The sequence below is a fragment of the Brassica napus genome, chromosome C1, assembly GCF_020379485.1.
Source record: "Brassica napus cultivar Da-Ae chromosome C1, Da-Ae, whole genome shotgun sequence".
NCBI classification, from domain to species: Eukaryota; Viridiplantae; Streptophyta; class Magnoliopsida; order Brassicales; family Brassicaceae; genus Brassica; species Brassica napus.
The window spans coordinates 2,923,671-2,948,604 of record NC_063444.1 but is presented as its reverse complement, the minus strand read 5'-3'; the positions used below and the strand labels follow the sequence as shown (position 1 = coordinate 2,948,604).

Here is a 24,934-nt window from a genome sequence, read left to right as displayed (position 1 = left end):
ACATCTTTCTCATTGATCCGCATAATCACGAGTACGAAGATCTTACCGATGATGCCACAGACGAAGCTGTTGAAGACGAGTTTAATGAAAATGATGATGTTTATAGTGATGACGAGAATGTCGATGTATCCGATTGATGTATTTGTTTTGTGAATAAGATGAGGGGATTTGTTTTATGAATAAGGTAATGCCGGAAGTTTGTTTTATGCATAAGCAAATGTGGGAATTGTGGTTTGGAATGGAAATAAAGATGGGGTTTGGAATATATGAAGTAGAAAATAAGGAATATGGGGTTTGGGGTTTGGGGTTTCGGGTTTTGGATTTTGGGTTTCGGGTCTTGGATTCTAGGGATTTAAACATAACACTCGTTAATTCCACGTAAGCACAAATCGTCGTAAAGTCCTCGTAGTTCAACGAGGAAATAACGACGAAATATAAAAATAAAGAACGCGGGACTCGTTAATTCCACGTAGGATGAAATCGTCGTAAATACCACGTAGGATGAAATCGTCGTAAAAACCACGTAGGATGAAATCTTCGTAAATAAAACGTAAGACAACGAGGAAATAACGACGAAACCTAAAAATAAAGATGGGGTTTGGAATATATGAAGTAGAAAATAAGGAATATGGGATTTGGGGTTTGGGGTTTGGGGTTTTGGGTTTCGGGTTTGAGGTTTCGGGTTTGGGGTTTGGGGTTTCAGGTTTCGGGTTTGGAGTTTGGGGTTTCGGGTTTGGGGTTTCGAGTTTGGGGTTTCGGGTTTGGGGGTTGGAGTTTAGGGTTTCGGGTTTTGGATTTCGGGTTTCGGGTTTCGGGTTTTGGGTTTCGGGTTTGGAGTTCTAGGGATTTAACAATAACACTCGTTAAAAATAACGACGAAACTTAAAATTAAAGATGGGGTTTGGAATATATGAAGTAGAAAATTAAAGATGGGGGTTTGGGTTTCGGGTTTTGGGTTTCGGGTTTCGGGTTTCGGGTTTGGGGTTTCGGGTTTCGGGTTTGGGGTTTCGGATTTCGGGTTTGGGGTTTCGGGTTTCGGATTCTAGGGATTTAAACATAACATTCGTTAATTCCACGTAAGCACAAGTCGTCGTAAAGTCCTCGTAGGATGAAATCGTCGTAAATACCACGTAGGATGAAATTGTCGTAAATACCACGTAAAAGGATTTAAACAAAACTCTCGTTAATTCCACGTAAGCAGAAATCGTCGTAAAGACCACGTAAAAGGATTTAAACATAAAACCCGTTAATTCCACGTAAGTACAAATCGTCGTAAATATCTCGTAGTGTAAAAACTAGAAAAAAAAAGGAAAAAGAGAGAAATACCAGATTAACATGTGGCAAGACTTACAACAATTATAATACGTAAGTCTCGCCCACATGAATTCTAATATCTTCTCCTTTTCCTATTTTTTCAAATATTTATAATTTGAATAGGATTTTGCTGAGGAATGTGATTTGAGATAAGGTGTGATTTGGGAGTTTGTGTGTGGTTTGAGAATGAGAGTTGTTGGTATATTTATAGGAAAGCAAGCCTCGTTAATTCCTCGTAAGCTAAATCGTCGTTAATACTTCGTATAAAAAAACACGGGCCTTTGTGATTCCTCGCAATTTCCTCGTAAAAAAAACACGGGCCTTTGTAACTGCTCGCTATTTCGTCGTAAACTTACGAGGAATTTGCGACGATATGTAATCTTATATATACACCCGAGCGCTCACTCTTTCTTTCCTCTCTACTTCCTCTCTACTTCCTCTCCATTTCGTAGCAATGGTAAGCCTCTCTGATTTCTCTCTAATTTGGTTAGTTTAGGATAGATTAGGTGGTTAGTATAGGGAATTTAGATAGGTTTGCGGATTTTATGTTATTTAGTGTTGATTAGGTGGATAATGTTGGGAAATATATTGTTGATGTTAATTTTAAAAATTTCATTTTTTTCCCAGGTTCGAAAAGGAAGACTTACTGCCCATTACAGAGAGATCTTCGGTGAGCCGGGTAGTCGTTTAGACCCGGCCTCTTCTTCCGCTCCCGGTTCTTCGGGTCAGGAGACTGTCCCCGAGACTCAGTACACTCAGAGAGTCTATGGGTCTACTTCTTCTAGTGCACCATCGGCTCCTCATGTGCCTCCTCCGATGCCTCCTCCTGTGCCTCCTCCGATGGCACCTCCGATGGCCGCCGATATTCATCCTGATTTGATGGTGCCTCCGAGTGCTCCTTACTCGCAGTACACTGTAGGGGACATTCTTAGTCTGCCAGGCAGAGAAGGTTTACCAGTCATCGACCCAGACCGACCGGACGGAACTTTGTGATATGTTGCATTAATTTTTTTTAATTCGTTTAAATTTCTTTTATAACATTAAAAAATAATTTATATTTTAAATTTGTATTTTCCAGGTGGGGGGGTTGACGGATGTCTTGCATCGGACGTAACCGACACAATCAAGGGTTACTTCTCCATGCCACATCCAAACTGGAGTAAGACGCCTCACTACGTCAGAAAGACGTGGTTCAAAATTTACGCTGTAAGTTTCTATTAATTAATTATATATACTTTAATTTTTTCATGATTTATATATATACTTTCTAAAAAACTAATTGTTAATTTATTTTTTCCAACAGCAAAAATATAATTGGGCCTTGGGGATCACTGAGAGTGTGAGGAAGAAGTTTAACGCGAAGGCGAAAGCTCGCTTGTTGGACACGGTCTCCAACTGGAAGGGTGACTGGATCGTGAAGAGGTATGAGAGTGGCAAACCCGCTGAGCTCACCACGGATGTATGGGATGACCTCATCCGTTACTGGTGCCTTCCTGATTCCATTAGAATCGCCCAGGGTTGCTCTAACTCCCGTAACACGGTCGATGAGCACGGAAACGGGCCGATGCTTCACACTACGGGCCAAAAACCCCACGCCGGTGTCTGTTTGGAAATGGTAATTAAATATTTTATTAAATAATTTTTTTAATATATATATTAATTTATTCTAACTTTCTTAAATGTTTTTTAGGCCAAAGAGACGGGACATCTCCCGTCTCTTATGGAACTTTACGAGAGGACCCACAAGAACAAGGCGGGCGTATTTGTAGATGGCAAGTCCAAGCAAATCTACAACGACGTAGTTGCTCGGATTGAAGACCGCCAGACTCAGCTGACCCAGCAGTCTACCGACGGATTTCCCGTCACCTTATCCACACTTGAAGTGGATAAGATTTACGAGGAGGTAAATTTTCAAAAAAATTAATTTTTTATTATTCATTTAATTTAACTTTAAATTTTTACTTACAATATTTACTTTTTGTTTTTAAGGTTGTCCCTAAGAAAAAGGGACGGACGTTGGGTATTGGTTCCGTCAACGATGTTCCGAGAGCGACATCGTCTTATGGTCAGCGACGGGATGATGAAGTCACTGAGCTGCGTAGAGAGTCCGCTCAGCTGCGTAGAGAGTCCGCTCAGCTGCGTAACGAGTTGACCGCGACAAAATCTCGTATGGGTGGAGTCGAGGGCTTCTTGGACGTTATTGCGGCCACAAATCCGGAATGGGAGTCCATGTTGAGGAACATGCGACAACAACATCCCATTCGAGGCGAGTCATCCGACGTACATAACGAGGCGGATGTTACGAGGAGGAGTGATGAATTCTACCGGGCGATGAACGACCCTTAGTTTTTTTTTGGGTTGTTGTATTATATAAATTCAAAACTTATTTATATATAAAATATTTTCATATTGATTTATTTTTATTTTAAATTTTAATTTATTATTAAATTAAATAATTTTAATTATTTTTTAATTATATTTTTAAATTCTGTAAAATAATAAAAACGAAGTAAATTCATAGCTAATGTACGACCTCTTTACGTGGAAACCTTACGAGGAAATGACGAGAAATACTAAACGAGTATTTTACGAGGAACCATTTACGAGGAAATAACGAGGAAAGATTTACGAGTATTTTACGAGGAAATCCTTTCGTGGTTTTTACGTGTATTTTGCGAGGAAACTCTTTCAAGGTATTTACGTGTAGATTACGAGGAACTCTTTTCGAGGTATTTACGAGGAAATATAGCGACGTCCTTACGTGGAATATTGACGTGGTCTTTACGACGAATAGCTCTACTTCATCTTTACGACGAAATATATTCCTCGCTAAGTTACGACGAATTAGCGAGGAAATATGTGTTACGACAGACGAGTAACGAGCAAACGCGCTTCCTCGCTAATTCGTCGTAAAGCGTCTTTTACGACGAAATAATGAGGAAAACCGCCCTCGTCAAGATTATGTTTTCTTGTAGTGTCTTTTTTTAGTTAAAAGTTAAGAGACGTGTTCTTATATTCCGCTAAGAACCTCACCATAATAACTCCTCAATAATCATGTAACACCCGGTTAATGAATAGATGGGACTCGAGATATTTATCCGAGCAAATTTCATACATACCGAAGCTTTACTTAATCTTGTAAATACAGATTACGTATACAACAAATAGCAACCATTTTTAGTCCGATTGTAAGGTTTTGATTCACTATGATCAAACCTTAACCAAACTACACGCACTTGTGTGTCAACTGAATGTAAATAACATAAACAATTTAACGAATTGCCGGCTTGTAACCAGTATGTCTCATGGGAGAACTTACTTACGCTTCCAAACTTCATTAGATAAAAAAGTTAACTCAAAAATGTGATAGGTTCTTAGGTTTACACAAACACATTGAGGTAAGAAATACAACATGAATAGAGAACCCTAGCTTAGAACAAGAATGCAATCGACTAAATATTCTATCTGTACTGACTTATCTCCTTTCTCTTTTCAGCCTTTGGACCTAATCTTCTACTCTTTGTTGCTGTCTGAAGACCCGTACCTAAGTTTGGAGACGTATAAATTGTATATGTATTAGACGAGTATATCTTGATGGGCCATGCCAAAAAATATATACGCCCATCTCCTTTATTTGTGTAACACTTGATCCCCGGATTGTGAAATGGGACAAAATACAACACCAATGACTATTTTCATATATAAATCACAACGACAAAAAGAAACAACAATTCATAATACGAAAATCAAAATTTGAAACACACAAATATTATTTAAGAAGGAAAAAGGATGTTTTGTCATGAGGCAATAAAAGCTTGTTTTTAAAAAGAGAAGTGAAAACTGATCAAGCCCAAATAGCAAGAGCAGACATCATCCCTGCTCCAAGGAACAAAAAGCAATAAGACACAATCTGAAGCTTAAAATCAACACTCATCTTCTTGCTCAAGAAATCAGCAGCAATCAGATCAACAAGCGCCATGTAGACAAGTATTCCAGCGGAGAGAGAATCAAGCACTCCTTCAGCAACCAAAGCCGCAACGCTATAGGAGTTGTAAGATGAGGCAATGGCTGTTCCTACAGCCACACCGATTGGAGTAGTAATCGTGAAGAAGAAAGCCATCATAGCTGATCCACGCGGGGTTAGTTTAGCCTCCGCAACGCAGCCACCAAGGGCAAAACCTTCGAAGAATTGGTGGAAGGAAAGAGCGAGGAGGAGTGGACGTATGGTGCATGGGCTATGTGACACTCCAAGTGATATTCCTATTATTATTGAATGTGATACTATTCCCATTTCAAGTATCTGATGAATAACAAATGAAAAGAAAAGTACCACCATTATCATATAAATAAATAAATTATATAAACGAATAGTTTGACTAGTCTATCTAATCTAATAGCACCACCTAATAACAATCAATACGTTTTAGGATTATAAGGTAGACTCATCTCGTTTTAGTACTAAACTACTATTAATTATGTTTTTTTTAGAATAAATGCTACATTTAAAACAAATGTCGAACATCGCCTGTTACACTCGCATTTCGTTGGAAGTAAAGTTATTTTCAATTATAGTCATATTGTGTGGCGAGCAATTCAACTTATGGTTCATGAAAACTTTCAGTCGGTTATTATTACTGTATAACTCAAAGACAGCTCTATTAAGAATGAAACTAACGTGCAGTATTAGAATGCATCCAATTGATTTATTTTTGACTTCGGCTTTATTGTAAGAAAAGTAGTATATTGGATTTGTTCAACCATAAATATATATATTACCTTAGCTAACTAACTACCTTGTGTAAGAATGAATGAAGTCAGCTCGTTAGAAATGTAATAAAACAATTCAAAAGTCAAAATCAGAAATATAAAAAAGGAGTAACAAGAAATGTCTTTACCTGAGAAACAACAACGTGCCTGACACCACTGTTCAAGCCCACGTCCCCGTGGTCATGGCCATGGCCTGCGACACCGCTCCTATTCGCCAGAGCCTCAAAACCTTCGGGTCCCATCGAGAGGCTGTGACGGTGATGGTCCGCGTGGGCTCTCATCCCCACGATATGCAACTTCCCACCATCTTCCTGCTGATCCCTCAGAAAACCCGATGATAAACCCGATCCAAACTCCTGATCCCGAGCCGGACCAAGTGACTGGACAGACCTGTTCATCAGCTGTTCCTGCTTCCTCTCGTAGTACCCCGTGATCATGAAATCCGCCAGCAGAGTGAGAAGCGCCGCCACCATGGCGAAGAACTCGGGGAAAGGGAACTTCCTCCATGGAAACTCCGGGAGACACGGGTCGGAAAGAGCTTCAGAGCCGCCGGAGAGCATGTGGACGAACCCTGTTGCGAGGATTACTCCTGCGGCGAACGCTTTGGCTCCTCTCATTAGTCCGCCGGTTGACGGGAGGAGGGTTCCGACGAGGGGAAGAGAGACGCCGAACGCTCCAGCGACAAGTATGGACGCCATAGCTGCGTACTTGAGGGTGAGAGCAGCCGCATCGTCCCGGCACGGGTCTGACTCGCCGGAGTCACAGCTGGTTGTTAACGACTCTGTTCACAAAAACAAAAAAAATAATGGAGGGAAAGTATATATAACTTAACATTTTATCCCAAAAAGTATGATATATGGGGGCAAAAGAAATTAAGTTATCTTGGCTAAGTAAAATTTTGTTTGCAATATTAGCATATAATTAATGGACTTAATATAAGGGTGTTAAGTAAGATTATCCATTTAATGAGAGATTAGTAGAAAAGTAAAGTAATTTTTCAGATATTTTGTGAATTTAGAAAAAATCATGATCCTAGACAAGTAAAGATAAATATGCAAATAGTTGAAGTGTGGGAAAGAATACCTGTAAATCTAGAGGATAATGGTTGGAGGAACTGCCAGAAATCCTGAAAACATTTACAGGCAGAGAAATTGTGATAAAAAAAAAAAAGAATAAGTCAAGAACTAGCTGATGAGGAAGTAATGAAGTATTAGTTTCAAACCTGTAAGAGAGACATTACTTCGCTTTGGATGATTACACTTGAAGGTTTCTATTCTTGTCATCAGCAATTAAGGGATTATATATATAGTATAGACTCTTACTTTTATGAAGAAAGAGTGGGAAAATATTAACTAAGCATGTGTTCTTGTTTGTGTGTGCGTGCACGTACGTGGAGAAAGTCACAAGTAGTTCATGAGAATGGCCATATAATGTTGTCATTTCATACCTAATCTCATTGGAAATAGTTGAATATTAAGATTCTTATAATTTAAATAATGATCGCTATCAAACTTGAGTGTCATTATAAAATGACTTCGGAATCAAACTTAACAACTCGGAAAGATAAAATAAATATAAGAAAGATGGGAAGTGAATATTGTTTTGCACTTTTTCGTTCACTGAATCATCTGTTTATATAGGGATGACTTTTGTGTGTTTAAATTTTTATTTTAAGAAACGACTTTTTTTGTTGTCAACCTGCAAAAAAGAAGACTAACAACCACCTATAAAAAAACGGTAAGAACATTTCCAACCATTAGGGCAGCCGCATTAATGAACCCCCGGTTGAGGTTCATAATATGAATTTTTTTTTTTTAATTTTTTTTTCGTTTGATTTAAAAACAAAAAAAAAAAAATTGACCAATAGCGGGCCGCCACGTGGCGTGGGGCCCGCTGAACAGTGACGACCCGGGTTCATACAGAAGGGGCGCTGCGAGACAGAGTCTCTACTGTAGCATTTTTTAATAATTTTTTTTTTCGGGAAACGTGTGAACCCCCATGTGAACTCTTGATGCGGCTGTCCTTAGAAATCATGTAAAGTTCTAAAAAATAAAAATATTTATATTTTAATTGTGCAATTAAATTTGATATTTTTTAAATCATTAAAATGTTAGTTGCATGACATGTGGATGAAAAATGTTTAGAAACAGTTCTAAAACAAAAGTTTTTGGAACCTCTTTTCACTCTCTTTCTTAATTTCCTTTTTTATCCATGTACCTTTAAAAGGAGAGTTCTGATCGAAGAAGTCTAACCACATCAAACTCATACAAACACACCAAGCTTTTGAAAACTACTTTGCATGTCACTACTGCTTTTAGTAACTGCATGCTACACATTAGATTGTTTCAAAACCAATGTTCTCATAAATAACTTGATAGCTTTTTGTACGTAACCAATGTTCTAAAATGAAAATCTGATTGGCTGTATGTCGATGATTGATAGAATCAATAACTTGACAGCTTTTTGTACGGATAAATGATTTTGGGTGTTTGCTCCTCATAAATTTCACTAGTCTTCAAGTCTCAACTCATTCCTTCATCACATGGTAAGAAAAAAAAAGAAATGTCCGGTTTACCATTTTAGGGACTTAAGTTTCGAATTGGATATATATCGGTTAGATTGGTTCTCTGATTTTTTTGTCGTAGTCAAACAGGTAGGCCTTACAAAGTGATTTTGAAAAGCCCATTATTACCCACATTAAGCCCAAACTCACGGCTGGACAGAAGTGTCTCGGCTAAAAAAAAATAAAACCGAAGAAATGAGAATATGCTTCGGCATATCTAGCGTGATTCATCTCTCTCGTCGTCGTCTCGTCTAAGTCCCCAAGAGGAGAGACCAGAAGAATCTCAAGGAAAGGCCCTCACTTTAAAACTCTTTCAATCTTCTCCGACTCTGAGCAAGTTCCAAAGCGCTCACTTTTCAAAGCTTTCAGCTGTAAGCATTCCTCCATCAATGTGTGGCTTTTTATCTCACTCTTCTTTATATACTTATTTGCAAACGTGAATTGCTTTCTGATGATTAAAATATTCAATCTTTAGATGAACTGATTGCAATGTCAATTGAAAGTCTGATTCTTTCACTTTTAAGCATATTGTTGATTTTGGGTGTGTGTGTGTGTGAAGATGATAGAGCTTTAGAACTCAAATCCATGTCTTTTTCGATTTAAATTTCAAAAGTAATATGATTTTTAATGACACTGAGAAAACATCTCTCTGTTTCATTCCCCTGTTCTGCTGACCAGAGTTGTCCTAAAACCCTGGTTGCTTTTGTTCTGCAGGTGAATGTGTTTCTGATACAGTCAAGAACAAACCTTTTGAAAATGGCGCAGCTACTCTCATCTCCATGCCCTTCAGTTATCTCCCTTAGCAGCAGCAGCAAGAACTCTGTTAAACCGTTTGGTTTAAACCAAACCTTCTTCAACCGTCCTCAAGTCCTTTCAACATCTTCTCTCAAAGGAATTCTCTTCCAAGAGAAGAAACCAACAAGAGGAAGAAGAAGCTGCGTTTTCCGAGCAGCTATAAGCCAGCAATCACCATATTCTGAAACATCTACCAACGACTCATCATCCTCTAAACCAAAACGTGTTATGGTCATTGGTGGAGACGGTTACTGCGGCTGGGCCACTGCTCTCCACTTATCCAAAAAGAACTACGAAGTAGCCATTGTTGACAACCTCGTGAGACGTCTCTTCGACCACCAGCTCGGACTTGAGTCGTTAACTCCCATAGCTTCCATCCATGACCGTATCAGCAGATGGAAGGCCTTGACAGGGAAGACAATCGAGCTATACGTTGGAGACATATGTGACTTCGAGTTCCTAGCTGAATCCTTCAAGTCCTTTCAGCCGGACTCAGTCGTCCACTTCGGTGAACAACGCTCTGCTCCTTACTCGATGATAGACCGTTCTAGAGCCGTGTTCACGCAGCACAACAACGTCATTGGCACTCTCAACGTCCTCTTCGCTATCAAAGAGTTTGGAGAAGAGTGCCATCTTGTGAAGCTAGGGACGATGGGGGAGTATGGAACTCCGAATATCGACATCGAGGAAGGCTATATAACGATAACGCACAATGGGAGGACTGATACTTTGCCGTACCCGAAGCAGGCTAGCTCGTTTTATCATCTCAGCAAGGTTCACGACTCGCACAACATTGCGTTTACTTGTAAGGCGTGGGGGATCAGAGCTACTGATCTCAACCAAGGAGTTGTTTATGGTGTGAAGACTGATGAGACTGAGATGCATGAGGAGCTAAGGAACCGGTTGGATTATGATGCTGTGTTTGGTACGGCTCTTAACCGGTTTTGTGTGCAAGCGGCTGTTGGTCATCCGCTTACGGTTTATGGTAAAGGTGGTCAGGTAAATTGACTTGCTTGTCTTGTCTTCACAAGAAATTTTAGTGGTTTTTATTAGGCCTAGGCGTTTGGATTTGGATCGGGTTTTTGGATTTTTGGGTTCATCCTCTTAGTTCCCATTTTAATTTTTTATAAGTAGGGAATTTGAGTATTTGAAGTACATATTTGTGTTTCGTATATTTCTATTAGATTAGTACTTGGGATATTCGAATCGGGTTTTCGGATTTTTTTTCGTTTTTTTTTGGTTTTACTGATATTTTTATTTTGGATTGGATATGGATCAGGTTTTTCGGTTTGGATTTCGGGTTCCGGATTTTATGCCCAACCATTTAGTGTAAATCACTCTTTATTCAATATATTTCCCTTTTGTAGACAAGAGGGTACCTTGATATAAGAGACACGGTCCAATGTGTTGAGCTAGCTATAGCGAACCCGGCAAAGGCTGGTGAGTTCAGAGTATTCAACCAATTCACAGAACAGTTTTCAGTCAACGAGCTAGCGTCGCTGGTCACTAAAGCTGGTTTAAAGCTGGGGCTGGACGTGACAAAGATGACTGTGCCTAACCCGAGAGTTGAGGCGGAAGAACATTACTACAACGCAAAGCACACAAAGCTGATGGAGCTTGGACTCGAGCCTCATTATCTCTCTGAGTCACTTCTTGATTCGTTGCTCAACTTTGCCGTTCAGTTTAAGGATCGTGTGGACACAAAGCAGATCATGCCTAGTGTTTCTTGGAAGAAGATTGGCGTTAAGACCAAGTCTATGGGCGCCTAAATATCTCCTATTTTATTTTGTTCAAAACTTTGACTAGCTTTCGATAAAAGTGGGAAGAATTTCGTTTTGTGATTGAGGAAATTTTCAAACAAGTAAAATTGCAATTTATGTTTTATATAATGACAAATATTTCTGATCAATCATCTAAATTAGTTTTTTTTATTGGCGGCTCTAAGTTAGTAATTAAATAATGTTTTATATTATTTGGTGTATTAAATACATTAGAGAATTATTTTATTAAAGAATGTTTTTTTTATCAAAATTAAAGAATATTTAAAACATTAACTAAAATAATTTATTTAATTTTTGAACCATCCGTTGGTTTTTAATGTTAGTCGGTTCATTCTTTTTATATATATTGAAAAATGAATCCATTTTCAACAAGAAAATAAAAAATTAATATACATTAAGACTATGATTAATAGATATAGGTTATGACTGGTTTTATTAGAATAAAATGGAGTTAAAATGTGGAAATTTGTGGAAAACGAAAGGTGAAAACAAAATAAAAATAATAAAAATATTATTATTTTAACGCATTATAAAGTAAAGCCAAGTGTATATTTTCTTCCATTTAAATAGTGATTAGAGTAAAATATAAAATTGTGTTACATTTAATTAATAAAATTTTAGTGAAATTTAAAATAAATTAATATTTAGAATAAATATTTGTTCTAAAAATATCATCCAGTCACACTCATAAATTGTGAAAAGAAGAATGGCGCAATACGTACGACAGTGATTAAATAATTGTATACTTTTATGTAGTTTACACGATTCAATTTAACTGAAAATAACGTATTTAAAAGTGGGGGAGGCTTTTGGTGTGGAGGCAAAGTTTATTTGTATTTTCATTGCATTATTCCACATTAATATCATGAAACATTTGTTGGAGAGATTGTTGTTTATGATTGATGAGGTCATCGTCTCCATCAGTATTCATCAACTTGCAAATTAAAATATATATATATGAAAAGCATAATCTTAGTTTTGAAGACATGTCACATGATCTCACACAAAAATCTTTATTCCACAACTACCAAATTGTATAGGTCGACACTATTTTATTTCTATTTTGATTGTATAACTTATTTTCTTACACGTCAGTGCATGAGATTGGTATTGCAATTCAGAGACATTAATGTGCATCATCATTTGAGTAACGATGCTTAGAAAAATCAGCTGCCTCTTTTTACTTTTTAGTTTAAGTTAATTTCTGAAAAGTTCTAGGACAAACCCAATACTTAGAGAAGTTATTTGCTTATACTTCTCTGTTTGAGTTTGGATTTTGAAATTAAGAAATTATTTGTATCAAACAGAATATAAAAGTAATCAGTAAGAGTATATATATATATATATATATACCTCGATCAAATTTCCATTTCTCTATTATGTAAATGTATTTACATATGCTTTGGTCGATATAAGTTACTCTGTCGTGTTTGCTCACATAGCATGTGGTCGAGACATGTGACTATAGGCCATAGTTATTGCATAATCTTTGCAGAACATGCTGCATGAATCTTATGCTCTTTGTCGTGACATATATAAATTTGTTGCTAATACTCTGTAATAAATAAAGATACGGGAGACATGCTACACCATAATGATTTATTGGTTGGTTATAAATGTCGGTGTAGTGAGAATCGGTAAATTGTTTGACGTTTACATCCAATTTTCAATGCATGTATATGCATTATCTGGACTAATTGACCGAAGTCTAGAGATGAGATCAGACTAGTAATCTATCATGTAGTATTTGATCTTTGCTTCTTTTTTTACCACGATGATATTAAAATATTTGAGGGGAGTGAATATATTGTATTTGTAAACACATACAAACATGACTTATATCATGTAGTCTAATGGTATAAATTAAGAACGCTACCTCTGTGATTTTAATTACAGTGAAACTCGTTTCTTCTGTCATATGGTTTGTGTATTAACAAAAATCAAAAAAAAACGTTTGAAGCATCGCAAGAAAACAAAAAGGATTTCAACAAATCTCTCTCTTGGAAAACATAGCAGTATAGTGACATCAGTATACAGGCACAGTTCAATCTTGACCCTTGAAATGTGGAACATAGACTTTTGACCTAATTATCGTAATCTACTACAAAATCCACCGGTATAAAGAAAGTATATAGCATACTTTTTTTTGTCAACCAAGTATATAGCATACTATTCCAATTACCTAACTGGAAAGAAAAAAAATTCCTGGTCTTTTCTGAATCTTTGAAAAAAAAAATTCAATAATTATGGGGAGGAAAATAAAAGAAGGTTTGTTTTTGGAGATGCCACTTAAGCCCCAGCGTCGCTATCGAAAACCCCTCAATTATTGAAAGTGGGTCTCTCATTTTCCACTTGTTATTAATTTCATTTCCAAAACTCTATGAACTTATAACCGAACAATTAAAAATCTATTTACAATTTTGGACGTACCTTTTCTAACTAGACACGTTTGTAATTTAAGGGAAAGAGATGGAATTAATGCATGAACTTTACCGACTGTTTATTAGACGAGAGATCAAGGCACAAAACATGAAATTGTCTTTGGTTAAGATGGCGATCCTCGTTACATTAGTTTTTGTAAGGATTATTAGTTTGAGTTTCTTCAACTATGCGGACTTTTAATGGAATATTTCCTTGAATAGGAAATTAATGTGACGCTGAGCTTGGAGACCTTACAAATAATGGTAGAATCTTTTTTCCTTTCCTAACTTCTCTACTTTATTCTTTAGAATAATGACTTAAACAATGAAGTTAACTTTCAGATCGACGAACGCATTCATATGATCATTATAAACATAATTATTCATAAATCATAATCAATTCAGAAAACCAATACTCAGATGAACTAATTAACCTCTAAAATATACTAGTATTAAAAAAAACACTATGCTAATCACAGTATACTGTTTTCGAAGTAACTAGTGTCTAGTAACTAAGAATACCGATAGAAACATCTTGCATTTTACAAATATATTTTTACAAATATATATATATATATATATATATATATCTTTGATTATCCCTCAGCATGATATTATACAAGAAGAAAACAAAAACAAATTTTTTTATACTACATACAATTGTATTTAGTCCTTATCAATTAGATTCAAAAATAATTAAAGTTGATGGATCAATGTATACTTTAGTAAGTGAGAGAGAAAACGAGAGGAAGCAAATTATATAAAATTTACTACTTACACATTCTTTAATTATTATTCATATATAGTACATGGGTGTTTAATTATGATCATCAGATAATAACCAGAAAAGAGAAACCCTAAATTTATGCTTTTGATACTGCAAAATACTATTGAAACTCAAAGAAGTAAAATTACAATATCATACCCAAAGAGCTCCAACTTGGACAAGCTTAGGGACAAGGTGACCACTTAGATGGAGCGCCACGAGGGACTCGAGACCTCCTACACACTCACGGCCAATGAAAACCGCCGGAGGAGGAACAACGCCGGAGCCACCGCCGGAATATTCTTCTCCAAGAGCCAAGGGGAGAGAGGAAACCTCGTGATCATCGAGCTCGATGACGGTGGGGATGACACCGATCGTTGCCAAGAGTCTTTTCATGACGTGGCACATGCAACAAGAAGATCTGCTGAATATGATCACGGGATGCTCGGTTATGAGCCGTCGGATCTTGGCCTCAGATGATTCCTCTTCGTCGATGGAGAGAGAGGTGGATGAGGTTTGAGAAGGAAGAGTGAGGTCTAAGGAAACGACGTCGTTGGAGAAACGTTCTAAGCCTAATTCTTGCATCATTGCAACAATTAGAGAGAGAGAGAAACGTAGAGAGGTTTGTTAAGAGGAAGTGGTGGTTTTGTAATTGTATATATAGAAAGAATCAAAAGAGGTTAACTTAAAACAAAAAGAGGAATCATAATTTACAAAAATTAAGGGAAAATTAAATAGCCAATAAAATAAGAAATAATTATTGGCGAAAGGAAAAGAAAAAGGACAAACAATGGGAGAGGAGAAGAAGGGAGCGGTGTATGTGGTTGCTTACATCACATAGTACTGTCTCGTGATGTGTTTCTTTTGCTTTTTTTTTTTATTTCTTTATAGGAGTAATATTTCTTTTGTATTTATAAAAAATTGTTTATTCTGATGAGTTCAAGTGCATGGGAGTTCCAAAACCCACGCGCTAGCTTTTATTGCAGATGTTGACATTTTCAATGGGAAAAGGTGAATGGAAAAACTCTTAGGATCTATGTATTGGGAAACAGAGGCGGGGAATGATAGGTGTCATACGTACATTTGGCTTAACTCTCGAACTCAAGTTCGAACCTTAAGTAAGAAACAGCAGTAGAAGCAGGTTCACTGAGTTTAATGCAGTACTAGCGAGAGAAAAAAAATCTAAGACCTTTGATTTTTCGTTTAATTTTTAAAAATGAACCCATAAATCGAATATTATATAGTATAGACATACGATCTAAGGGGATGGGCCGACCCGACTCTACTGGTGGACACATATCAGTAACTATGTAGAAAGCTAGCTAGTATCTCCCTTCTCCCTTCCATCCATTCCATCTTCATCAGATATCTAACATATAAACCTACTAGTGAATAATTTAATACCTGAATTACCTAGTTTTATAAGAAATATTAACAAGAAAAGACTTATACGGTGGGAGGTCAAAAACAACGTTTCTAAATTGAAGAAAATGATTTAAATCTCTGTTTATTATGTCATGTAAGAACCATTCAATTTTAAGCCACGATATCAAGCTGTATTGGGATACAATTGATGGAATATTTCTGATGCCATTAAAAGGGTTAAGAAGATAAACAAGAAAATTGATGGAATACTTCTTTTTCAAAAAGACAACGGAACAAGAAATTAATTGCAATGGAATTTAAATGTATATATTTTTTATTCTAACTATGTTTGTTTGGGTTTTCATTTTATGTTTATATAATCTGATTGTTTAATTAGGTCTTCTAAACTATTAATGATTGTATTTTATAAAGTCCAGTACAACTGTAGAACTAAGGTATTGCATATTCTTTGAGCTTACACTTGTGCAATTATGACAAAGCATTAAGCATGATGATTTCCATGTTTTATTAATAATATAAAACATTTGGACCAATCCCAAAGCTTCTTAGACTGAGATTCTGTTGGCGTGGATTTCGTCATACCCGAGCTGGTTGAGACTATATTGTCTCCAAGAAAACTCTCAAGTTTGAGATATCAAATGCTAGTTAAACTTTTCGAACTTTTAAGTCTACGCTGGTCTTCGAGTGAATTGTCATCACTTGAGTTCTATATGATAATGTTTTCTTTTCACCATAACGAGTAAAAATGAAAATTACAAAGAGTTACGAGTCTTTTTTTATCAACTAAATCGAATAAACTCACACGGAGTTTAAAAGAGAAAATTTATGTTCATGAACCATGAGCAAAGTTAGAAATGCATTTTGGCGAAAAGTGAGTAAATACGAAGAAGAGGACAAGCATGAATGGTGTGGAAATAGATGTACTGGAGCCCAATCTGAAACGGACATCAGAGAGATGTGGTTATACGAGCACCGTTGATGGTGTTGTCTTCAACTTCGTGTCTGCCACATGTGCTCACGTAAGCCCATCTTTATTTTTATTATTTTGTTAGAACGTAATAACTAGTTCTTTTATTTTATTTGAGTGGATCCATTTTCTTTTGTTGTGATCTCTTCTAGTCTTTTATATAGTTGTCCACCAGGATCGATCATGACGTATTCCTTTTATATTGGTCTCACCTAAAACATTATGTCCTAAGATTCTATATGTAAGATTCCATTTCCATCCATATTCCAATTTTAATAAAAACGAATCTTTTTCGATTATTCGAAAGATATGTTAGTGCGTTTGCGGTAGATTGTATAGTTAAAACAGCTCCATTTTACACCTACCCACAGAGTTCTACTTGGGCTAACTAGACTATATAAACATGGTAGTGCTATCGGCTCTCTAGAATAGTGTTATTGGTTAAGATATTGTAATTTAATATTTTGATATCTTTAGGTTTAGAAAACTAAGATTTAGTAGATATTTCAAACCATAGACAAGAATCCGATATCAAAGATTTCAAACTTTATTAACCATAAAAGTAGATAAAATAAACTTTTAAAATAACAATATAAACATTATTTAAAGATAAATTAGTCATTGAAAATTATAAATTCTCATGTAAATAGTCGTGCTTGTGTTTGTATATGTGTGTGTTTGCATTCATATATTACATGTTTGATGATTGTCAGGATAGCTTGATTAAAAACATATGGTGATTCCTCCTTTGAAAGTAAATAAAGATGTGTTGAACTAGAACATGTCACTAGATTGTATGCGTGTTACTTCAGAGGAGCTGGCTTTTTTTTGGTACCATCACTTTTTAACAAACAAACGCTGAAATAAATGTTTTAAAATTTCTAAACAGATGCATTTATACCTGCCCACAGATTTCTCCCAAGCTAATTAAACTAAAATATATAGGGTTCTGTCATTGGCTCCCTAAAAAATAGTGTGATTTGTTAAGATGTTGTAATCTAGTATTTTTATATAAGTTTTAAGTTTCGGAAATTAAAATTTAGTAAAGATTTCGAACTATGATATGACACGAATCCGATATCAAATATTCCAAACCTTGTGGTCCACAAAATATAATAATAAAAATTAATTAATGAAAAATGTAAATAGTCATGCATGCTTATGTTTCTGTTTCTGTATGTGTGTATCTGCTTTCAGATCATACATGTTTAATGATAGATGTCGTGAGAGTTTGAGTTTGGAAGAACTGATTTACACATGCAGATAGATGAATGATGTGCATGTATTTATCACAGAGTGACGGAAATGATGAGTAATATTGATTTTATCTGTACAACCAAGACTTATTTTCATGCCATTTAATATTTATCTCCAAAAATGGTTTCATAAACACTTTGTTCTTCATTGTTACTCTTTTATGAAATGAATTGAATTTCCATCTTATTCACAAGTAAAACAGCAGAAAAGAGACAAAAGCTCACGAGTCACTAATAAAAATGTAATAATAATGATTAAAAAAATCGAAATTTACAAAATATATATAAAAGAACAAAGAAAGATGGAGGTTATAGGTTTTCTTCACTTCTAACACACTCTTCCTTGGAGAACAAGTTAAAGAAGTGTGTGCGTTTTAGCATTTAACAGCTCTCGGGCTAGGGATCCCCATGTAAGATAACCGTGGGGAAACTCTCACTTTAGGACTCGGTCTTGGAGATGGAATAGGTCCATAAGTATTAGCTGGTGAGACACGAGGCGAGAGACTGACTTGCTCCAATGCTTGTGTCTGTAGCTCCATTGGATAATCCCTAACACACCCAATTCTTGGACCATATCCACTTGACCATTTACAAGACAGTCTCTTCGCATGATCAAACACAGGTCTCGCTCTCTCTTCTTGCTCCGAAGGCATCTCAACTTCTTGTGAGATCTCTTTTGCTTCTTCTTCTTCGTCTGGAATGGATTTGAATGATGATGAATATTCTTCATTCACAGCACATCTCTGCAATTCAAGATTCATCCCGAGTGAATACAAACATGTTCTTGCTACGCAAGAAACATTAAAGGATCTAATATTTTGTTATTTCCTTACCTTAACATTGGTGAGATCAACATTGTGCTCCTCCAAGAAACTTATAAACTCCTTGAAGTTTTCTTCTGTTGGGAGATAGTGTCCACTATATGGCCATATAGCCTGAGAAAACAAAACGTGATCGAACATTATATCTCTTTCATCTAATTGTTAATTGGTATTGCTTAGAAATAATATTGGGTTTATAATCCTATCGATGTGATAAGTATCTCCTTGCCTTATAAATAAATACTTAACTAACAAGACCATTTTAGTAAGAGATTCATACGTGAGGGAGAAGCAAGACAGTACCTCAAGGATCCCATCGCGAGCAACCAATCTTCCTGCAGCAGTTGTGGCTCCACCAGATAAGAAACTAGAGTGCTGGAACACACCTTTCTTCTTCTTCCCTACGTATAAGGTTCTTGTTGTGCTAAGTACAAAGATTGACTTTGATTCCTCTGTTGAATTGATTGGACTCATGCTTTCTTTGTACAATAGTCTCCCATCTTCCACTATCACTTCATATGCTTCTCTCTCCATCTAAGAGTTTGAAAGAAACATATAAGTTAATGAGTGTTCAAGAAGGTAAAGCTAGGCGCTAGCTAACTAGTATGGTTGAGTTTGAGGGTAAGAAACTCACTGGTCCGAGATATGTGATGCATTGTTTCTGCAGAACACTTCTTGGATGTTTCTCAAGATTTACATCTTTGCCGTCTCCTATGTCCAACCTTTATTTTCAAAAGGGTGGAAACAAAGTTTAGAACAGATTCAGCACACATGAAGAAATGAGATGACCCTTTTTTTTTGGATGTAAGACTAACCAGTAAAAGAAAGGCTGTGAGCTCTTGCTCGCTGACCAGACATCATAATAGAAGTGCAAGTTGTGGCCATAACGATGGCGTGGGTCAATCTGTTGATAGAAGAAAGGGACAATAAGATTAGATTCACAACATCAAATAGGAACTCATAACTTTTGATTTTGTGTTACTTCACAAGCCCCCTATCAGTTATACTGTATTGCATTAACTTACAGCTTCGAGCCAATGCTGAAGAGCTAATTTCTGAGCCTTTTCATCTTTTGACAAGCCTTTCCCAACCTACATTGATATTATTATTTCATTAAAAAAAAAGGAAATAGTGAAACTAATAACACCTTGACTTAAAAGTAAACAGAGAGATACAAAATAAAACTTGTGAAAATGATGGCAGACCTTAGCAGCTCGTTTTCTAGCTCGTGTCCATTTCGAAGCAGCCGGTTCATGTTTCTCTTCTTTAAAGAAAGACACAGAGCTCAGGTCCAGAGTTGCACCATCAAGAGTCTTCCACCTACAACGTTTCAAGCAATAACAAGGGTTAAGTTCAAACTTTTTCTTTAATACCAGAACCACAACATATAATATTAATTTAAACATTTTAAAAACATTAAATAGAAGAATAAGATGTGGAACATGTAACTCACCAGAGCTCCTCAACAAGGACAGCACAATCAGCTAAGTTCCTTCTCGTCCGGTAACTCTTGTATACTTTTTGTAGCGTAGTCGCAGCTGCATCAAGCTCGGTGACAGGTCTAGGGGAGAAGAACACAAAAGGCTCAGGTGGAGTTACTGTGGGTTTCTTTATCTGGAGACTCTCACAGTTTCTTCCATGCAAAGCGTTTGGAGTTGACTTCTTTGTCTCGAAACCTGAATCAGTCTTGGTCTCTTTAGGAATCTCCCAGCTGTTGAAACTCAAAGACCGCTCCATAGTAGGATTCTTGAAACTGCTGGTTCTTGATGTCAAGCGGCTAAAGGAACCAACTTCAAGACCCATGGCCACAATAAAGCGAGAATTGACCCTTATAAAAAGTAGTTTTCAATTTAGAAATCCGCTGCAGACATCAAGACAGATCAGTATCAGCTTTAAATTCATTAAACAAAAACTGCCGTTGTATTAATATAACTATACCAACCAAATACTATTAGTAAAATTAAATACCTTGTGGGCATCAAACACAAAAAACGTTCTTGGAATTAAATGATCAGAGTATCACTCTTTGTATTCCTTTTACCAGGAGATAGAAGAAGACTTTCAAAGAATAAATAAATGTAGAGAAAGCGAGACGAGAAATATGAATATGACTAACATAGGTTGAAGAAGACTCTTATATATAACGTGGAGTAGTATGGGCAGTTGTGAAGACTAGTAACCGAGTAAAAAAGTCATAATTATACAAAAATCGTTGAATGTCAAATACTATGACGGAAGATTCAAACTTGGTGTGTCTGAGAAAGTTGAACATTTGAATAATCTTTTACTGAAAAGGAAGGGTAGGCTAAAGTGAAGGTAACTTCATGGAAGTTATTGAAGAAAAGGACTGTACATATAACACAACCCATGACATCATTATTTAATGTTACTAATTAAATTTGATATCTCTGAGTTTGATTTTTCCGGATAGCGATCGGGTGACGCATGTTTTGGTCTGGTCATGAAGATGGTCTTAAATGTCAACGCGTGCGGGTGACGCATGTTTTTGTTTTCAATGCATCCGGCACTTGCTAACTTGTTACCATTGACTTGACTTTCTGCGTTTTGAGGTTGGAGACTTTTACGAGAGAAAGTCCAAACATTGGGAAGATACTTAATTGTAGCTTGATGATAATGGGCCGTATATGGGCTTCAATTTTTAATATCTTGGGCTTACTATTTAAAACCCAGCGAAGGAAACCTATACCTCTCGGAGAAGCCCATCAAAAAAAGCAAATCGGAGAAGACGACAACGAAGAAGCTTGTGAGAGGAGGAGGAGATGTCGACGATATACGTGCTCGAGCCACCGACGAAGGGAAAAGTCATCGTGAATACAACTCATGGCCCAATCGACATCGAGCTATGGCCTAAGGAAGCCCCCAAATCCGTGCGGAACTTCGTTCAGCTTTGCCTCGAGGGTTACTTCGACGACACCATCTTCCACCGTGTTATTCCAGGGTTCCTCGTCCAAGGAGGCGATCCCACGGGCTCCGGCACAGGTAATCGTCCCAGATCCTCTGATTGATCAACTCCTAGGGTTTGTATTGTATTGATTCGATTGTGAGTGATGTGTAACAGGTGGAGAGAGTATATACGGAGGTGTGTTTGCTGATGAGTTTCATTCGAGGCTGAGATTTAACCATAGAGGGATTGTGGCGATGGCTAATGAGAGCTCGCCGAATACTAATGGGAGTCAGTTCTTTTTCACTTTGGATAAGTGTGATTGGCTTGATAAGAAGCATACTATCTTTGGAAAGGTTAAAAGAAATTGACTTTTGTTTGTTTGACAAGTATTCTTTCTAAGTTCTTGATCATGTTCTTATAGGTAACGGGTGATTCAATCTTCAATCTTCTGAGACTAGGAGAGATTGACACTGGTAAAGATGATCGTCCCCTGGATCCTGCCCCCAAAATATTATCTGTTGAGGTAAAGAGTTCTTACAAGTTAAATCTGATGCATAAGACAATGTTGATCTCCCGTTATTGAAGATCTTCTTATGATAACGCTTGAGTTTGTCAGTCTTGTGATTTTCTTGTTTTTTTTTTGTACGTAAGGTTTTGTGGAACCCTTTCGAAGACATTGTTCCTAGAGTGTTAGCGAAGGCATCGCATGCTCCTGTTGCTGAAGTCAAGGAACCCCCGAAAAAGCCTGTGAAGTAAGATGCTATCCACGGAATATCGATAGTTTAAGCTCCTGTATCTTTGCGTTAGCTGTTTGTTGAGTTTTTTTTTTCTTCCTTTTTTTTTGTCTTTGGTACGATCAGGAAATTGAACTTGCTGTCATTCGGGGAAGAAGCTGAGGAAGAGGAGAAGGAACTGGCAGCTGTAAAGCAAAAGATTAAGAGCAGTCATGACGTGTTGAACGATCCTCGACTTTTGAAGGCAGAAACTACAAATAAAGAACGGGTAATAGTACAATTTTATCTCCTTTTTTTTTTTGCTGGCGTTTCTTCCCCTCTCATTTATTCCTCTCTTCTGTGTGAAAAGTCTAGGCTAATCAGTATGTAAAGTGTGAAAGTATTGCGAATAACTATATTACTTATCCTCCTGGTTGTTACATGTAATGAAACTTAGCGTTCTTATATCATAGGCATCAGATGAAAACTGAAGGTTTTCTATATGGGTGTCTTTCTTTTTCTTTCTGATGTATATTAAAAACTTTTTTTTTTACATTTCAGAATGCATCTGACTCGAAGGAAGTGCTATCTGTGCGGGAAGCTCTGGGTTCTAAGAAAGAAAATGCACAAAAAGAGAAAAGCTGGCCTGTATCCGATCCAGTTGGACATAGTGATGATGACGATGATGATGGAGACGAGACTAAATTTGATGCAAAGATGAGGAATCAAGTGCTTAGCAGAAGGAAGGAGATGGGAGATATTCCTCCAAAACCAACTCAGAAAAAAAGTAATTAGTTTTTCCATCTCTCAAAGCTGAGATATTAAACTTATGATTTACATAATAAAAGTGCAAACCAACGCATATCTGTGCTTAGGGATGCTTCTAACCAAATCATAATAAAAGTTCAAACTTATATATAATTAATTTGATGTTTCTATGTTTTGCACCATATTCCCAGAGAGGAATATTGTGCAGCTCTCTCTCTCTATTCCTGCGCATTGTTTATATTATCTCTAGTTATTTCTGTACATTCTAATTAGATTTCCTTGTGGTTGTCCTCTTAACAGAGAGCTCTAGTGTGAAAGCCCCTGAAGAATCTATCAAAAGGTAATGACACCGCAGTTAAACTCTATTGTCTCTTATAATTCAACACGCCTGGCTCTTATTTTGTGTGTTTAGTTTAGGTTGGGAAAACAAATGAGTTTGCTTTCTGAGGGATTTATGTTTGAATCTATTTTACTTAAATTCATGTTGGCATAACCAGTCCAGTAACACAAGTCATTGACTTACTAGTTATTATGCTATTTACAGGTCTGATGTTTCAAGTAGTGAAGATGAGAAACCGAAGATGGAAAAGCTATCATTGAAGAAAAAGGGAATAGGTTCAGAAGCCAAAGCCGAACGATTGGAGAATGGAGACGCTGATTTACAGCTTTACAACGCTTCTGAACGCGCCCGACAGTTACATAAGTTGAAGAAGCGCAGAATGCAAGGAAATGAGGATGCTGTAAGTTGTTTAAAACAGCTTCTAGCTTAAATTCTAAAATATGTTTTCTTATGGATTCTTTACCCATCTTTGCTCACTGACCAAATCCGTGTTCCTGATTATATTCCCTAAAATTAATTTGTAAATCCGTCCAAGAAACAGTCTTAGAAGATAGTGTATTAACTGATCATTGTTTCCCTCTTGTTCACAGGTGTTGGCAAAACTCGAGAAATTTAAGCAATCCATTGCTGCAAAACCGTTTGGCTCAAGTAGTGAACCAGTAGACAATATGGAAGACGATGTCTCTGATTGGAAGAAAGTAAAGCTCAAGTTTGCACCCGAGCATGGCAAGGTAAATCTCTTAAGGTTCCATCGCAGCTGATGGTGTGAGGTTCTAGTGGATGTAGTACTACACTACTTCGGTCATTTTAGTTCATAGGATAGGGCATGCTAATAATGAATATTTTGATCAGAAGTTTGAGCCATATGTATATGTTTACTATGCCATATCCTGAAAAAGTGAAGCTATCTTGCAGGACAAGATGCGGAAGGAGGATCCAGATGCGTATGTTGTGGTTGACCCTCTTCTAGAAAAGGGAAAAGAAAAGTTCAACAGAATGCAAGCCAAACAAAAACGAAGGGAACGAGAATGGTCAGGAAAGTCTCTTGCCTGAGTACTGGAATCATCTGAGTTCGACCACCATCAAGGGCTTGTAATGTAACATCGCATTTGGAGGTTAGACACACTTCAGATGCCAAACGAATAGTTAAGCAATGTTCTACTCTTGTTATGCAACTTGGCTGGTTGAAATCTTATTCAATTTAGCACTTTAAAAAAAATCAAATTTGTGATAGAACGTTTCTGTAGAAAGAATCTGGCATGTCTTGCTATTAAAAGCGATGTTTCATAGTTCACGGCTGGTGTCGTCGAGATTGGCTCTTTGCTAATAAACTACTAATATAAGGAACTTGTCGAGTTGGCATTACCTCAAT

General features: G+C 36.8%; 5 protein-coding genes across 6 annotated transcripts; 2 read left to right on the top strand and 3 right to left on the bottom strand.

Moving 5' to 3' along the window:
* Nucleotides 1-5,066: 5,066 nt before the first annotated feature.
* On the bottom strand, nucleotides 5,067-7,701 carry LOC106365210 (zinc transporter 9). The gene is made up of 4 exons (XM_013804660.3): nucleotides 7,304-7,701; nucleotides 7,165-7,207; nucleotides 6,210-6,862; nucleotides 5,067-5,614 (listed from the first exon to the last, which is right to left on the bottom strand). The coding sequence occupies exons 1-4, from the start codon at nucleotides 7,316-7,318 to the stop codon at nucleotides 5,159-5,161; spliced, it is 1,167 nt and encodes a 388-aa protein (XP_013660114.2). The 5' UTR covers nucleotides 7,319-7,701; the 3' UTR covers nucleotides 5,067-5,158.
* Nucleotides 7,702-8,801: 1,100 nt separating this feature from the next.
* Nucleotides 8,802-11,348, top strand: LOC106368764 (UDP-sulfoquinovose synthase, chloroplastic). 2 transcript variants are annotated; one of them, XM_013808799.2, is made up of 3 exons: nucleotides 8,802-9,015; nucleotides 9,359-10,438; nucleotides 10,807-11,348. In XM_013808799.2, exons 2-3 carry the CDS (start codon nucleotides 9,401-9,403, stop codon nucleotides 11,206-11,208), a joined length of 1,440 nt encoding a protein of 479 aa, XP_013664253.1. In that variant the 5' UTR covers nucleotides 8,802-9,015; nucleotides 9,359-9,400; the 3' UTR covers nucleotides 11,209-11,348. The 2 variants fall into 2 exon arrangements, with proteins under 2 accessions (XP_013664253.1, XP_022550220.1); XM_022694499.1 differs by having other exon boundaries at nucleotides 8,847-9,035.
* A 3,035-nt stretch (nucleotides 11,349-14,383) lies between these two features.
* LOC106368766 (glutaredoxin-C6) lies at nucleotides 14,384-15,258 on the bottom strand. The gene has a single exon (XM_013808801.3). The coding sequence runs from the start codon at nucleotides 14,992-14,994 to the stop codon at nucleotides 14,560-14,562; it is 435 nt and encodes a 144-aa protein (XP_013664255.1). The 5' UTR covers nucleotides 14,995-15,258; the 3' UTR covers nucleotides 14,384-14,559.
* A 2,924-nt stretch (nucleotides 15,259-18,182) lies between these two features.
* On the bottom strand, nucleotides 18,183-20,960 carry BNAC01G05180D (IQ domain-containing protein IQM1). The gene is made up of 9 exons (XM_013808800.3): nucleotides 20,805-20,960; nucleotides 20,290-20,697; nucleotides 20,042-20,156; nucleotides 19,862-19,927; nucleotides 19,652-19,740; nucleotides 19,471-19,558; nucleotides 19,140-19,370; nucleotides 18,849-18,950; nucleotides 18,183-18,758 (listed from the first exon to the last, which is right to left on the bottom strand). Exons 2-9 carry the CDS (start codon nucleotides 20,637-20,639, stop codon nucleotides 18,390-18,392), a joined length of 1,410 nt encoding a protein of 469 aa, XP_013664254.1. The 5' UTR covers nucleotides 20,640-20,697; nucleotides 20,805-20,960; the 3' UTR covers nucleotides 18,183-18,389.
* A 570-nt stretch (nucleotides 20,961-21,530) lies between these two features.
* LOC106368763 (peptidyl-prolyl cis-trans isomerase CYP57) lies at nucleotides 21,531-24,856 on the top strand. The gene is made up of 10 exons (XM_013808797.3): nucleotides 21,531-21,836; nucleotides 21,916-22,094; nucleotides 22,163-22,264; nucleotides 22,393-22,493; nucleotides 22,602-22,743; nucleotides 23,016-23,241; nucleotides 23,523-23,562; nucleotides 23,767-23,962; nucleotides 24,153-24,293; nucleotides 24,478-24,856. Exons 1-10 carry the CDS (start codon nucleotides 21,617-21,619, stop codon nucleotides 24,613-24,615), a joined length of 1,485 nt encoding a protein of 494 aa, XP_013664251.1. The 5' UTR covers nucleotides 21,531-21,616; the 3' UTR covers nucleotides 24,616-24,856.
* Nucleotides 24,857-24,934: the final 78 nt, after the last annotated feature.